The 15,066-nt window shown below is 34.9% G+C and overlaps 1 protein-coding gene across 1 annotated transcript in view; it reads right to left on the bottom strand.

The window, feature by feature from the left end:
- LOC107717843 (CUB and sushi domain-containing protein 1-like) overlaps positions 1–15,066 on the bottom strand; it is a 373,583-nt gene that overhangs the window by 218,529 nt on the left and 139,988 nt on the right. The window contains 2 exon segments of the mRNA XM_016524723.1: positions 8,295–8,502; positions 9,366–9,560. Of these exon segments, the coding sequence (XP_016380209.1) occupies positions 8,295–8,502; positions 9,366–9,560 (403 nt within the window).

The raw sequence follows: 15,066 nt of genomic DNA, 5'->3' as shown, positions 1-15,066 counted from the left end.
AACTAACTAACTAACTAACTAACTAACTAACTAACTAACTAACTAACTAACTAACTAACTAACTAACTAACTAACTAACTAAATACATACATACAGTACATAAATAAATACATATAACATCAGATCCAGAAGAGCTGGGATGTTTTGTGAAATGCCATAAAATCAAGAATATGTTATTTGTTCATTCTCTTTAACCTGTATTTAATTGACTAAAGTACAAAGAAAAAATTCCAATGTTTTCATGGCCAACTTCATTTTATTTTGTAAATATAAACACATTTTGATTTTGATGGCTGTAACACACTCCAAAAAAGTTGGGACAAAGGCATGTTTAACTGTCACATCAGCCTTCCTTTTAATTATAATGTTTAATTGTTTGGGAATTGAGTACACTAATTGTTAAAGTTTTAATGTAAACTTTTTGTCCAATCTCCCTTGATACAAGACTTCAGATGCTCGGCAACCTTTGATCGTCGTTGTCCGATTCTCCTTTTCATGACTGGCCATACATTTTCAATAGGAGACAGATCTGGACTGATCTAGCACATTCCCTCTGTGTCTACGAAACCAGGCTGATGTAGCACATGCAGGATGAGACCTGGCATTGTCTTGATCTGATAACCATGGACTTCCCATGAAAGATGTCATCTTGATGGCAGTATATGTCTCTGTATAATTTCAATATATGCCTCCATGTCAATGGTACCTTCGCACATATTCCAGTCACCCATGCCGTTTGCTCTGCTGCAGCCCCATACCATGACAGATGTTTGCTTTTGTATCTGTCACTGATGAAAGTCTGGATGGTCCCTTTGGTCTTTGGGACTGAGAACTCAACGTCCATTTTCCCCAGAAACAAGTTAAAATGTGGACTCATCTGACCACAGCACACATTTCCACTGTCTTTTTGACTATCTAAGATGAGCTCTGGCCCAGAGAACCCCGCGGCATCACTGCATAGAATTGATGTATTGCTTTCATCTAGAGTAACAGAGATTCAAGTTGCATTTATTGATGCAGCGGCAGACTGTGTTAAGTAACAATGGTTTACCAAAGTACTCCTGAGCCCATGTGGCTATATTTAACACCACAGCATGATGATTACTTATGCAATGCCATCTGAGGGCTCAAAGGTCATGCACATTCAACTGAGGTTTCCTGCCTTGCCCTACACCGACTGAGATTTCTCTGGATTCTTTGAATCTTTTCACAATAGTATGTATGGTTGTAACAGCCCATAGTTCTGTCACCATGCTACCATCCTCTAGGGGCTCTAAGCGGGACATCTCCTCTAATATAAACACAGGTGTAGTAGTAGAGGGAGTAGAGTATTGTTTGGTTAGGAAGAAGCATGGTCTTGTTCCCAAGCTACCCTCCATGCTGAAGAGTCCAGATTGAGAAACTTTAATGTTTCAAGCTCAATGAAAGTGTTTTCTATGTTTGATATTTTGTATCCTTTTTTTTTTTTTCAATTGACTATGGGTATGAATTGTAATTTGTTTGGCATGTTTGGCCATCGCTGATGTGCTGATTAGCATGCTAACGCTCAGTTTGTATATTGTGTTTTAGAAGGACTCTTTAATATTGGTAGCTTCCAGTGTTGGGAAGGTTACTTTGGAAATGTAACAGGTTACAGATGACAAGTTACCCTATTTAAAATGTACTGTAATAGTAGTGTAACTTTTTCAATTACTTTATTAAAGTAACGTAACTGATTACTTTTGATTACTTTTTGATTACTTTTCTAAATTTAAAATCATAAGAAATAGTTAATAGATAAGAAATATTTGCATAACATATGTTATTACATTAATAATATGTATTATTTTAATTAAATAAAACATTTAACAAAATAAGAAATATTACTATTTAAGAATAAGTATAATAAGTATTATTTTCATGATATTTGACAGAAAACTGCAGGGTGACCTGTTAATATACAGGGGGCCTAAAACTATAAATCATTAGAAAGGCCTAAGGCTTTATGATAAAGTAGGCCTATTAAAAATATTTTTTTAAATGTTAAATTTTATTATTAAATCTTATGATTCCATAGAGAAAGAGAGAGAAAAAAACTGCACACTTCTCTACACTGGAGAAATGTATGGATTTGCAAATGTTTATTTCAAATTTCTTTAGAGATAAGTATATATTTTTATATTTTTACCCAAACTATGATGTTGTGAGCATTAGTGAGAACACACATAATGTAATGTCGGTTTCATTCGTACACAATGCCAGAGGGCGCCCTCATGCAGAAACTCCATAAGTGAGACTCAAGAAATAATATCACTTTGTTTTTTTACTTTAATAAGAACAAAACATATTATACAACAACTGTACATATATCCTTACATGTCAAGGGTAATACAGATATATAAGAAAATACAATAAATAAACAATAAATAAATTTAAAAAATAAAATACAGTCAGAAAGGCAAGTTATAGTGTAAGGGAACCGAAATTTACAGCATACCTTTTTGTAATATTAATGTACCTATACAGCTACGTACATGTAGGTATAAGGGAACAATATGCAAAGTTTAAAGAATAAAGAGGTAACAACCTGGAAAATTAACATTTGTTGTATAATATACGTTTGGATTTGGCTATTTGATGGTGTATGTGTTTTTCTTGGTACTTATACAAACCTTCCAACAGTATTTTAAAGAGGGTGTAGATCGTTTATTTTGTGTAGCCTCCCTTATCAGAAAAGCTGAGTGTTACATATTGGTGGCCCGTACGGGGCCCCTCTATTGTTGTGTTTGTTTGATTTGTACAAGTATAAATATGGATGTGGACAGTACTGTTACTGATGCAGTTACTGATGTTAATGCTGTGAACAATGTGAATACAGATAACCCATGTACAGTGTTGGGAGGGTTACTTTGGAAATGTAATAGGTTACATATTACAAGTTACCCTATTTAAAATGTAATAGTAGTGTAACTTTTTCAATTACTTTATTAAAGTAATGTAACTGATTACTTTTGATTACTTTTTGATTACTTTTCTACATTTCTAATGAATGTTTATTTGCAACTGTTAATCATTTTCAAACATTTACACCATGCAGGGTTAACCTTACAGTAGTGCTCAACACTGTTAGACTTTCAAAATCCTTCATCACTTGAATTAAGATGATCAAATTTGAACACATCCACCACAAAATCAGACTTTAGTACCGCCTTTTACTTTGAGATTGATCTGAAGTTCAATGCAGATTTAAAATCATAAGAAATAGTTAAGATAAGAAATAGTTAATAGATAAGAAATCTTTGCATACCTACAGGAAACACTGCATCTAACAATGGTTTGGAAAATAAATAGTTAATTAAAAAATAATAATAAATAAAAGCATATACATCAACTCAAATATGGTTATCTAATAAACATGTGTCCTATTCTGTGTACTAAACTCCTGAAACATTGGTGTCTCTTTGTATATTATATGACGATAGTTTTCTCAAAATAAGTAAAATGCTCATTAAGTGACTCAGAGCAGTTCTAGAGATTGTGTTTATGTGTTCATGTACTCATATATTTGTGTAGCAAAAACCATGGTTAATTTGTGGTTACCATGGTTTAACAATAGTAACCATTGTCTATAATATTTATAGTAAAATCATCTTTTCATAAGGGTTGTGCTGTTGTCTGCCCTAGCTCCCCCTAAACCTATTATAAAATATGATTATTTGTCTGCTTAATTACTACTGTAACATTATAATAGATAATAATGATACTGTAATATTATTACTTTTGTAATGCGTTACTCCCAACACTGGTGTTTTCTGCATTGCATAAATTATAGGGCCGTATGTCTCAGAGTAGTCAGTGCAATTTGGGAAAGAAATCAATTAAATCTGTATGTGGATGTGTGTAAATATTCAAATGTAATCCCCTTTGTAATCGTTAACATTTTCAGAAGTAACTGTAAATTAATTACACATTTTTTTCTTAGTAACTGTAACTGATTACAGTTACATTTATTTTGTAATTAAATTACGTAACGCCGTTACATGTAACTAGTTACTCCCCAACACTGGTAGTTTCATACTACTAGTATGCTCCTTGAGTGCACATGGAAAGTATCCCTGTGCTAGGACTTCTATTTCACCACCTGATTTGAACTCTTTTGGGATATTCACTCCATGTCGGAAGCGTTTTGGGAGCACATGGGATCTTTATACCCAAACATGACACCCTCACCTATTACCAATTCACCTGCTTACTGTGAACTGTTTCAAAACGGTTTAACTTGGATATTCTATAACCTTTTTCACTTTTATTTTGCCTCTGTCCCAACTTTTTTGGAGTGTGCTGCAGCCATAAAAATCCAAATTTGTTTATATTTACAAAATACATTTAAGTTGGTCAGTGAAAACTTTGGAAATATTTTCTTTTTCATTACATTTGTCAGTTAAATAAAAGTTAAAGAGCATTAACAAATCACAAGTGATTTGATTTTTCATCTGTAAGATGATGTAGGCAAAAAGTATTTTAGATTTCCATTAAAGGAGGTACTTGAGCAAAATCTAGGGATGTCAAGAGACTTAAGGGTGGATGCTTTGGACTTCATTTATGATATAGTATCACCATTACAAGTATACCACATGTTTTGTGATTGCAACTGTGGCCATTATGTAGTTTTAGTTTAATTAAATCTGACTCAATTTAATCATTCATTGACATGAGTAACATCAATAAATAATACATTTCAAAACTTCATGCAGAATTTTTTTATGGATGTAGAAAAAGTGTTACAATAATCCTTGTTCTCTTCTACAAAGTTCAACATTACCATTCACATCTGGATAATACAGCATGAAATTCCTGTTTATACAACGTGTCAATAGGATACTGCTGCTGTTTATGGTAAGAATAAACATCCTGATATTACTTTTCTGATGCAGTGTAAATAGCTTCTGCTGTTATTTCATCACCAGTCCAGTGAAGTAATGTTATTGCTCTCTTGCAGCAAGTTTGTGTATTTTCGAGCCTGTGTTTTGGTGAAGCGAATAATGAAGCAAATTATTTGCGAGGTTGCCTGTGTGACTACACATCCTCGATGCTCCCCACGTCAAGAGCGAGGACATATTTATTCACAGAGCTTGAAGTTAATAGAGTTCAGGCAGAGCCTTCTTTACCATCTCTCACTAGGCTAGGACTTACAATTTGGTCACAATTGCAAACCTTTGAAAACACAGTGAGGAAGTATCTGATGAAAGGAGGCAGACAAGACACAGGTGAGGAGAGAAAACAAGAGAAATGTATTAAACCACCGAGTGGTGATCATCAAGTTGACAGCTGCGGGGACACATTCAAACAGTCACAGAGCAAGTCATATGTTCCCAGAATAATCAGTGAGATCAATGGTATCTCATTTCGATCTGAGGGTATTTTGGATCAATACCTGAAAGACAGACAAAGCCCTGTTTGGATGAGACTATTTTACCATATGTAAGTTTAGGTAAATTCGTATTTCATTGACGTAATTTGTGATATTCAGTGAATGCCTCACCCTAAATGAAAACATAAAACCACTATAGAAGAAGCCCATAAGACTGCATTGTGCTACATTCCAAGTCTTCTGCAGTTATATGATGGTTCTGAGTAAAGAACCAATGGAAATTTGAAAGGTTTTCAGTCAATAATGACCTAAATTGCAGACTGTTCCTCACACACAGCTACCATATGACTTCTCTAGACTTGAAATATAGTGTGTGTGTCATGTAGACTGGTTTTATGGTGTTTTGTGTCATGAAGCTTGTGAGGGTGAAAAAATGCATAAAGTTTCTTAATGTTTTTGTTTGTTTTGAAAAACAGTTATTGGGTTTGATATGACGGTGAGTAAATAAAGAGTTTTCATTTATGTGTGAATTATTCTTCTATTCCCCTCCAAATCAGACATGTCTGTATTTTATTTTTTTTTTCAGTCTCTGTAAAAATTTAAGGACATACAAAGTCCTGTTTTTCAGTTAGCTTGTCTTCTGAGAAATCATATCCTATCCAGAACGGAATGTCTCTGATTAGGTATTATTTTTATTTTCCTCAATTATTTTAACCTTTATTAAATAGACCAACTTCCTGTGTAAAGTAGCAATATGGCTAAGTAAAAGGAACATTAAATCAGTAAGGGAGAGTTCGATCACAGAAACTACTCAGAATTGTCTTTATAGTAACATCAGGAATGATTCTTAGCATAAGGCCTACAGCTGGGTCCACAAATCTATTTGGAAAAATCACGTTTTGCATTTTTTTTTATGCAATACCACACAACTTATTTTATGTACTATCAAATGTACTAATTGTCTATATCAATATATTACTATGAATATACAGATAGCCTGAGTGAAACATAGTTCCAAATGTTTTAAAGAGCATCTTGTGCTTCAAATGAAGCAAATCCACATGCTCAATGCTGCAAATTTGATTTGTGACCTAGAAATAATGTTAAAAAGGAGTGTTAAAATATTTTGATTCATTATATGCCACAACCTTTATTTATGTATTTTTTTTAATTATTTTTTTTAATTTAGTTGTTGTCCAAATCAGACATGTCTGTATTTTATTTTTTTTTTCAGTCTCTGTAAAAATTTAAGGACATACAAAGTCCTGTTTTTCAGTTAGCTTGTCTTCTGAGAAATCATATCCTATCCAGAACGGAATGTCTCTGATTAGGTATTATTTTTATTTTCCTCAATTATTTTAACCTTTATTAAATAGACCAACTTCCTGTGTAAAGTAGCAATATGGCTAAGTAAAAGGAACATTAAATCAGTAAGGGAGAGTTCGATCACAGAAACTACTCAGAATTGTCTTTATAGTAACATCAGGAATGATTCTTAGCATAAGGCCTACAGCTGGGTCCACAAATCTATTTGGAAAAATCACGTTTTGCATTTTTTTTTATGCAATACCACACAACTTATTTTATGTACTATCAAATGTACTAATTGTCTATATCAATATATTACTATGAATATACAGATAGCCTGAGTGAAACATAGTTCCAAATGTTTTAAAGAGCATCTTGTGCTTCAAATGAAGCAAATCCACATGCTCAATGCTGCAAATTTGATTTGTGACCTAGAAATAGTGTTAAAAAGGAGTGTTAAAATATTTTGATTCATTATATGCCACAACCTTTATTTATGTATTTTTTTTTATTATTTTTTTTAATTTTAAGTCTACTCGTCTTTAATAATGTTTTAACTTTATGGCTAGACGTTTTAGGCTGTGGATTTAAAACTGGAATCAAGAATTGTGAAATTGCACCAGTATCTAAAATTTTGCTATTGTAATTCTGCGGTTGTGAATCGCTGTGGGCATGAAGCCCCAGGTATTCACAACCATAATGATTTATGGCCATAATGCAGTCTTGCTTTTATACGTAAATAAGTAAGGAGAAGCCAAGGAGTCTCACAAAGACCCTCTTATGTGTGTAACTACTTTCCTATGCCAAGTATCCAGAATCTGATGTTGCTAATTCAAAAAGACATGCTCCCGTTACAAATCTGTAGTTCCACATAGTAATGATGTGTTTTTGAAAAAATCTATTGAGTGAATGATTCAGTGACGTGTTTCTTGTTTCTTGTTTCCCCACTGAAAATCTGTGGACTGACTTGAAGACTGTAAGTCCACATATGGTCACCATCAAATTAAACTGAACTTGAGCAGTTCTGCAAAGAAGATGTACTAATTGTCTATATCAATATATTACTATGAATATACAGATAGCCTGAGTGAAACATAGTTCCAAATGTTTTAAAGAGCATCTTGTGCTTCAAATGAAGCAAATCCACATGCTCAATGCTGCAAATTTGATTTGTGACCTAGAAATAGTGTTAAAAAGGAGTGTTAAAATATTTTGATTCATTATATGCCACAACCTTTATTTATGTATTTTTTTTTATTATTTTTTTTAATTTAGTTGTTGTTGTTGTTGTTGCTTTTGAAAATGCTAAAAAAAATAACTGTCTGTGATGCTCGCACACAGAGCACATGGTTTTCTGTAACCGCACACCCATGCAATGAACAATCACACCCTTGTAATAACTACATAGATCCCAATATTGTCTGAATCAGTATTTGTATTAAATCACAAGATGTCCTCTGTTAACAACTGCTGCTCAAAAGTTATTTACAAAGTAAATCCTGTCTGAATAGAGATACAAAAAGAGGCATTCCTCTCTAATTCCATGAAAGGGATCCTATGATACCGTTACTCAACATAGGTCTGAGATGAGAACAGATTGCAATGTAAAAGCAGTAGCGGAGGCCAGTTTACTCACCATATTGACGGTGCTTCTGTGCCTCTGATCTCTAGAAAGTCATATCTATCTTCTAGTTGGAAGTCTGTGAAGACCAGGGCAATGGTGTCTCCCGGCTCAGCCAGAATACTCCACATGCAGTCAGCATTGTTCTCATACTCTGAAGGAAAATGGGGACTTGATATTGTCCCTGTTGTTCCTCTTAACGTCCCACCACATGATCCTTCAGCTGGACAAAATACCACAAAAGATACAAATTAGTAATTAGGAAAAGGTAAAATTACACCATATATAAATCAACATTAATTTTCAGAGCTTGTATCCCATGACTTTTTGTAGTCATTCATGAATAATGTATTAAAAATCCAGAGCTTGAATATAAGGAGTGCCCCCCGATGCAGCGTCTAAGACAGGATCAGTACTGCTGCTCTCTAAACGCAGAGTATACTGGTTACCATTCATGTGCAAGAAGACGCAAAATAGCACCATCAAATTAAACTGAACTTGAGCAGTTCTGCAAAGAAGAGTGGGCAAATTCTAGATGTGCAAAGTTAGTAGAGACAGATTACATTACATGAGAAATGCTAAGCAGGTGTAGCAATTAGCTTGATATAAAAGGCTACAAATAACATATTTCTGCAACATTAAATGACCAAGACACACATTAGGTCGCAATCTGAAATTATTACATTAACACTCGATGGGGGGTTTAAAGTGAGTTTTGAGTAAAAGCAATACAACACTACAGCACTAAGATACTACAGTATGCATGAATGGTCACGTAACATGCGTTTTCCTTGATGCCTCACCAGAGCCAATCACTAATTTAGGCACATAAAGCATGCTGCATGCTTATTGGCTCACTGACTTTGATGATATTAACCCCTTAGGGATTGAAATGTGGTACAAAGCGACAAGACATTTTTCGATACTTGATGGTATCGAGGCAATTCGGTTGGTGCCTAAAAAGTAAAAAACTCGATACCCAGCCCTAGTGCTAAGCGGGTACTATTGCATAACATACAGTAGCCACAGTATTTCATGACTGTGGAGACCATGCTTTTTAACCCATCCAAGCATAGAGCATCTTACCTCTACAAAATGGTGCAGGGAAATCCCATGATGCACCACTTCCTGGGCTCACTATGCACGTGAGCACTGCATGCCCCTCCAAAACATATCCCATCACACAACTGTAGCGGATCTTGTCGCCGACATTGTACCTGGTCCCATGGATAATCCCTCTCGGTATCAACCCTGGATTTCCACAGGTGTGACTTGGTAGAACTGGAACAGAAGACAGGAAAACAGATCAGAAGTAAGTTTCTGCATCATGCTGTGCCTTTCACTCTTCTCTGTATGCTCTTTTCATCATCATACACAGACTGAGCCAAGCTCTTGAGATGTCTGTCTCAGTGTGAGCCTTCGCTATGAAGCGTGCACATCTGAAGCTGGCCCAGCACTCATGCATGGGACTGCAGTGAAACCCTCACAAGTTAGTTGTGCGTTTCTGTGATCACGATGCTGTTTGAAGGTAAGTATTTCATGTTGACAATACAATAACAACATTAATGTGCTCTGTTTATCCCTGTCAGCTGTTCAATCAGAATCTATGCTAAACATTTTAAGAGTGAAATGTAGTGTTATGACTCTTATAAACAAAAAGCCCATTTCAACTTTGTTTTCAGAAACATCCAATTTTATAGTAAAATAAAAGCTGAAAAGAAGACAATTTAAAATCTATTTGAAATCAAATTGAGCCCATCTCCTTTCTTTACTTTCTTTCTTGAAATAAAATAAAATAAAATAAAAACTATCTTACATCTTACAAAAAAAATATTTATTTTGGCCAAATACATGTTGATGAAGCTATAAAAATTATTCATATTTAAGAACTGCTGGGATGGATTTTGTGGGAAATTGCATACATCATTTGCCCGTGCATGTGTCACATCATAGACATACACAGTCGTACATAGACGTACATCTCTCTAAATTTGAATACACTAATAATTATACGTTTGCTTCAGAAGTAAATACTGTCATGTTTTAGTCCAAAGAAGATAAAGTCCAAAGAGGGTTAAAGCAACAAAGAGGTATTTAATAAAACAGAACCAGGTAATCTGTTGATGAGAAGCCAAATGAAACAGCACATACAGCACAACAACACTCGACAAGGGAACACAACAAACTGAGGGACTTAAATACACAAGATGATGAACAGAATACAAACAGGTGAGGAAAAGAGGACAAAGGTAACAGGAACTGAAGTGAAACAAACTAAGAGTCCATGAAAATGAAACTAAAGCAGAGGAAAAATATGAAATATCTTCATATCTTAATTTTTATATAATCAAAGGGAAATAAGTAAGAAAATTATGTAACACTTTACAGAAAAGTGTAGAACGTGTACAATGGGGGATGGTGGGTTAGAGGTCCCCATTTTGAAAATCTGCTTATGGCCCCCAAATGCAAGGGCTGGCCCTGCTATATCCCATCAGAGTTGGATAAACTATGTTAAAGAGAAAATTCTCCTGAAGGAAATTCAGCCTTGTGAACCTTTCTGCCTTTAGAATGCTGGAAGGCAAGGATGTCCCCACCAGCATTCATCTTTACAGACACCAAACCAGTGCTTTTTGATTGATTGTTTAACAGTTCAGCACAAAAGAAAATGTCAGAAGATATTATGAATTTTAAATTATGTTATTACATCATGGTATGGTGACGTTTTATACATATCTTTAAATTTATTATCGAGACAGTAGTGAGGAGACAAAATTAGTTGTGATTGCGACATACTGCAATACAGAACAGATTAAAAACTTGCATCTTCCGTATGAGCACCAAGGCTCAACATGCTGGGAAGGGAACTGCTAGGCCAAAGCTTCATTATATGAAGCTCTAAAGCTCTGCAATCACAATAATGTTCATATTCAGATTAGTGTATCCACATCTTAAACCAACATTTCAATCACATAGCCATACATTTCAGACTGGTTCTCACACAAATATATCTTACGACGAAATTAAAGTACATAAGGCATATGGATTGTTTTAGTAGCATTAATACAGCATTAATAAGAATTTTTATTTAGGGGTGAACAAGTACATTGTGAATTTAGTCCTAATTAAACTCTCATTTCATATAATATTTATTCTACATTTACACTAAAACGTTAGAAAACAGGAAATGATGTATACTTATGATGTTCAATCAATAGGCTATACATATTCAATTATCACCCAATTATAACAAATTTTTATGAACCATTACTAGGCATTGATGCAATCATGACTATATGTTGTGAAAAATATTTACTGTTGACACAGGCCTACTTGAAAAGCTACTGAAAAGCACAATAGTGTAATTTGATGAACATGTTCATATGAGACTCTGTGTTGACTTGGATTCAGAAGCTTTATGAGTCATGGGAGGTTTCTTGAAGGAATCGTCTCTATTCTCAAAGAAATCATTGTGATCGTTCAAATATGAGAGGTGCCTGGAGGAATGGGTATAGATGTTATACAACCCCTGTGGCAACTTACACAGCTAAATCTAGAGCTGACATTTAAGAGCTGAATGTTGATTCTGTTGCATTCACTGATAAAATAAAGGGTGTTCCAAAAGGTAGGAAAAATAACTTTAAAAAAAATCCATATTGTAAAGCAGCATTGCACATACGTCACATAGTGCATATTAAAATACACAAAAAAAAAATTCACCACAAAATACATCCATGATAAGATACATCTCGATTATAAAACTACAACACCTTCTGTTGATAGAATATAAATATAAAATATAAAATGTAGGCTACTAATTTATTAGGGGTATAACGGTACCTGTGGTATGCATATTGAATAAATACTGCATTGTTTTAACCAGTCCACATAATTTGACTTAATTAGAAAATCCTAATTTGATATATCTTTTAACGAATATTGAATCAACATTGTTGTTAACTGTAACCTTTAATATTATAGTAATATTTAAGTTTACAGCATCAGCTGAAATAGATTTTTTAATGAAGATTTTAATTAGAATTGAATGTATTTAAAGGCAGAACACAATTTGCTCAGTAAACCTGTTTAAAAACAACAACAACAACAGTTTCATGTTTAGTTTTCCCCCATGCTGTACCAAAAACGTACCGAACAGTATGTTTAACGATGGAAAAAAACTATGGAAAAGCAGCACAGTTGAATGCAAAAGTGCCTTCTAAACAGCCCCTTAGAGAATAAGATTGTTAGCTTAGCAACATGCTAATGCCAAACTCTATTTTAGGTCACTTCTGAATCGAGTTACCTATGCATTTGCATAAAACATGCTATTTGTGAGTACCGTGAACACGGTAAAGTGTTCCAAATCACTCACATTGAGGTTGGATTTCAGTTACAACACAGGCTATGTAGGCTATAGGCACCAAAGCAACTTTCTAGTTTTTGGAACACAAGCATAGTTTCAAATTCTTTTGACGTGTGTTTTTGGCCAAATCTTGTTTTGAAAGTACAATGATACATGTAGGCTATGTTCCACCAGTAGACCTACCCTTCCAGCTGTCACTGATAAGCATTTAAAGTTAAAAAGAGACCACAATGAGAAAAGTGGATTTTGGAGGATGTTCATTTAATTGAGTCAGCCCTTTAAGTATTTGGGTCTCATTTGGATGCATCTACTAATGAGTTTTAGCAATGTCATTAGCAGAATTAAACAGATATTTAAATTCAGAATTAAACAGACATGGTTGACTTGGTAGCATGTTATTTAAACCATCTCAATATTGCGTTCTAGGCTGACATGGCTTAGTTGGAACAAGATGTGTCATTGTCAACACATTTGTGATTTTAGAACAGCTCTTTATGGCACAACTGTACGTTCCTATTCATGGTTTTGCACTCATAATGCACTCAGCTCCAGTGAAAAAGCTGTGTCCCAGCAGACTCAGGATGGAGCATCTAAGCCTATTAAAATGTTGTCTGTCTGCTGCTCTATTTTAAGCATTTAGGACTTGCAATTGATTTAATCTGGAATAATTCATTGTGGAAATATCTGCCCACTGAGATCCCAGTCTACTGGAATAGCTCTGTTCATTAATCATTTCACATTGATGATGCAGCCTGCTGTGCAGGATTCAGAGGGAGTTTGGTAAATATTAGATTTATTATCTTATTAATCATAGGTGAAGGCCAATTCAATGAAATTTGAATCTAAAATTAGGAAATGTGCATTTTTTAAAATGCATCCACATTTATTTTTTTGTCTCATCATTGAGTATCTCATCATGAATAAGTAATGTTCTTTTTTTTTTAAACCACCACACGGCTGGATATGTTTATTAATTTTGTTGATCTCATAATTTTTCTACAACATCAAAAGATAGTTTTGTCAATAATACACCCACCACGAAAACAAAATTTTCTTCTAGCAGAAAGACTTAACATCAGACTTAACTAGAGACTTAACTAACTTAACATCATCCAGTTATTTAAAGGGGTCATATGATGCGATTTCAATTTTTCCTTTCTCTTTGGAGTGTCACAAGCTCTTGGTGCATAAAGAAGATCTGTAAAGTTGCAAAGACTAAAGTCTCAGATCCAAAGAGATATTCTTTATAAAAGTTAAGAGTCAACCACGCCTACCTAAAATGGCTCGTTCTAACACGCCCCCACATATCTACGTCACGGTGTGGGAAGATGCCGCCCAAATTTTCACGCAAAGAAAGAAGGCGTAACTTTTATTGTCGCTGTTGCCGCCGCTGCCATGTTGTGGAGACACAGTGTGTTTCGTTGTGAAAGCGAAACTACTTTGTTTGACCTTCCAAAAGAGGAAAATATCTTCGTCATGCCTGGAGCTGATCCGTGCTGGTAACTGAGGAAATACATCAACATCGCGCTGTGCATCGCCGGATCGGCTTTCACCGTGGACGAAACGGAGTCCAGCCCGGGGTCGTCACATGTGATTGCCGCAAGCCCGCCGGACGCTCCTTCGTCGAATCCACCGGCCACGCCGTTCTCAAGCCTGCCCGCCTCTGCTCACTCAAGCCGGCCTCCGCTCAACTCTAGGCCGTGGCTCACTCTAGGCCTCCGGCCTCCGCTCACTCAAGGCCACATTGTGTGTGATGCTGTTTCGTTGTGAATAGGGATGTAACGATTAACTGCGAGCCGGTTGAAAATCGATTCAAATATGTGACCATTCAAATCGGTTGAGATGCTAAACAAATCGCGATTCATTTAGGTGTAGGAGTTCATATGAATGCATGTCTGAGGGGAACTTACTGTCTTTAGAAAAGTTTAGATGGTATTTTTTCTTTTCATCTTGCCTCTGTATAATGCATATTAAAGTAAGTGCAGCGCTGCTTTGTTTTTGCAGCGGAAACCAAGGAAACGCTTTAAGCGCCACCTGCTGGCAGAGAGTGCATCTGCGTCTCGTTCAGCTCGTCTGCTGTTTCTGTTTCATGCAGATATTTTTATGTATAGTTTCACAAAACTGAAGTCAAACCATTCTGTTTTTGCTTCAAATTTCAAAATTATACAATCCAATTTAGATTAAAAACTGCTCATGTTGCATGTATGCAGCATCTTTGTTTGGATAATGATTAAAATGCAGTGGTTGCAGCTCATTTTAAATGGAAAGAGCACAGACAAAGCCTTATTTTGTTTATATGAAGAGATTTATTTTATTTGTGCTACTTATTTATTTGATTTGGGGCTTGTTTTAAAATTTCAATGTAGTTTTGTTATTTACATTTACATTAAATTAAAATTTTGTTATTTAGCAAACGCTTTTATCCAA

Source organism: Sinocyclocheilus rhinocerous, unplaced genomic scaffold, assembly GCF_001515625.1.
Source record: "Sinocyclocheilus rhinocerous isolate Xijiao unplaced genomic scaffold, SAMN03320098_v1.1 scaffold780, whole genome shotgun sequence".
NCBI lineage: Eukaryota > Metazoa > Chordata > Actinopteri > Cypriniformes > Cyprinidae > Sinocyclocheilus > Sinocyclocheilus rhinocerous.
The sequence above is the reverse complement of the archived record's forward strand: the minus strand, read 5'-3'. Positions and strand labels throughout refer to the sequence as shown.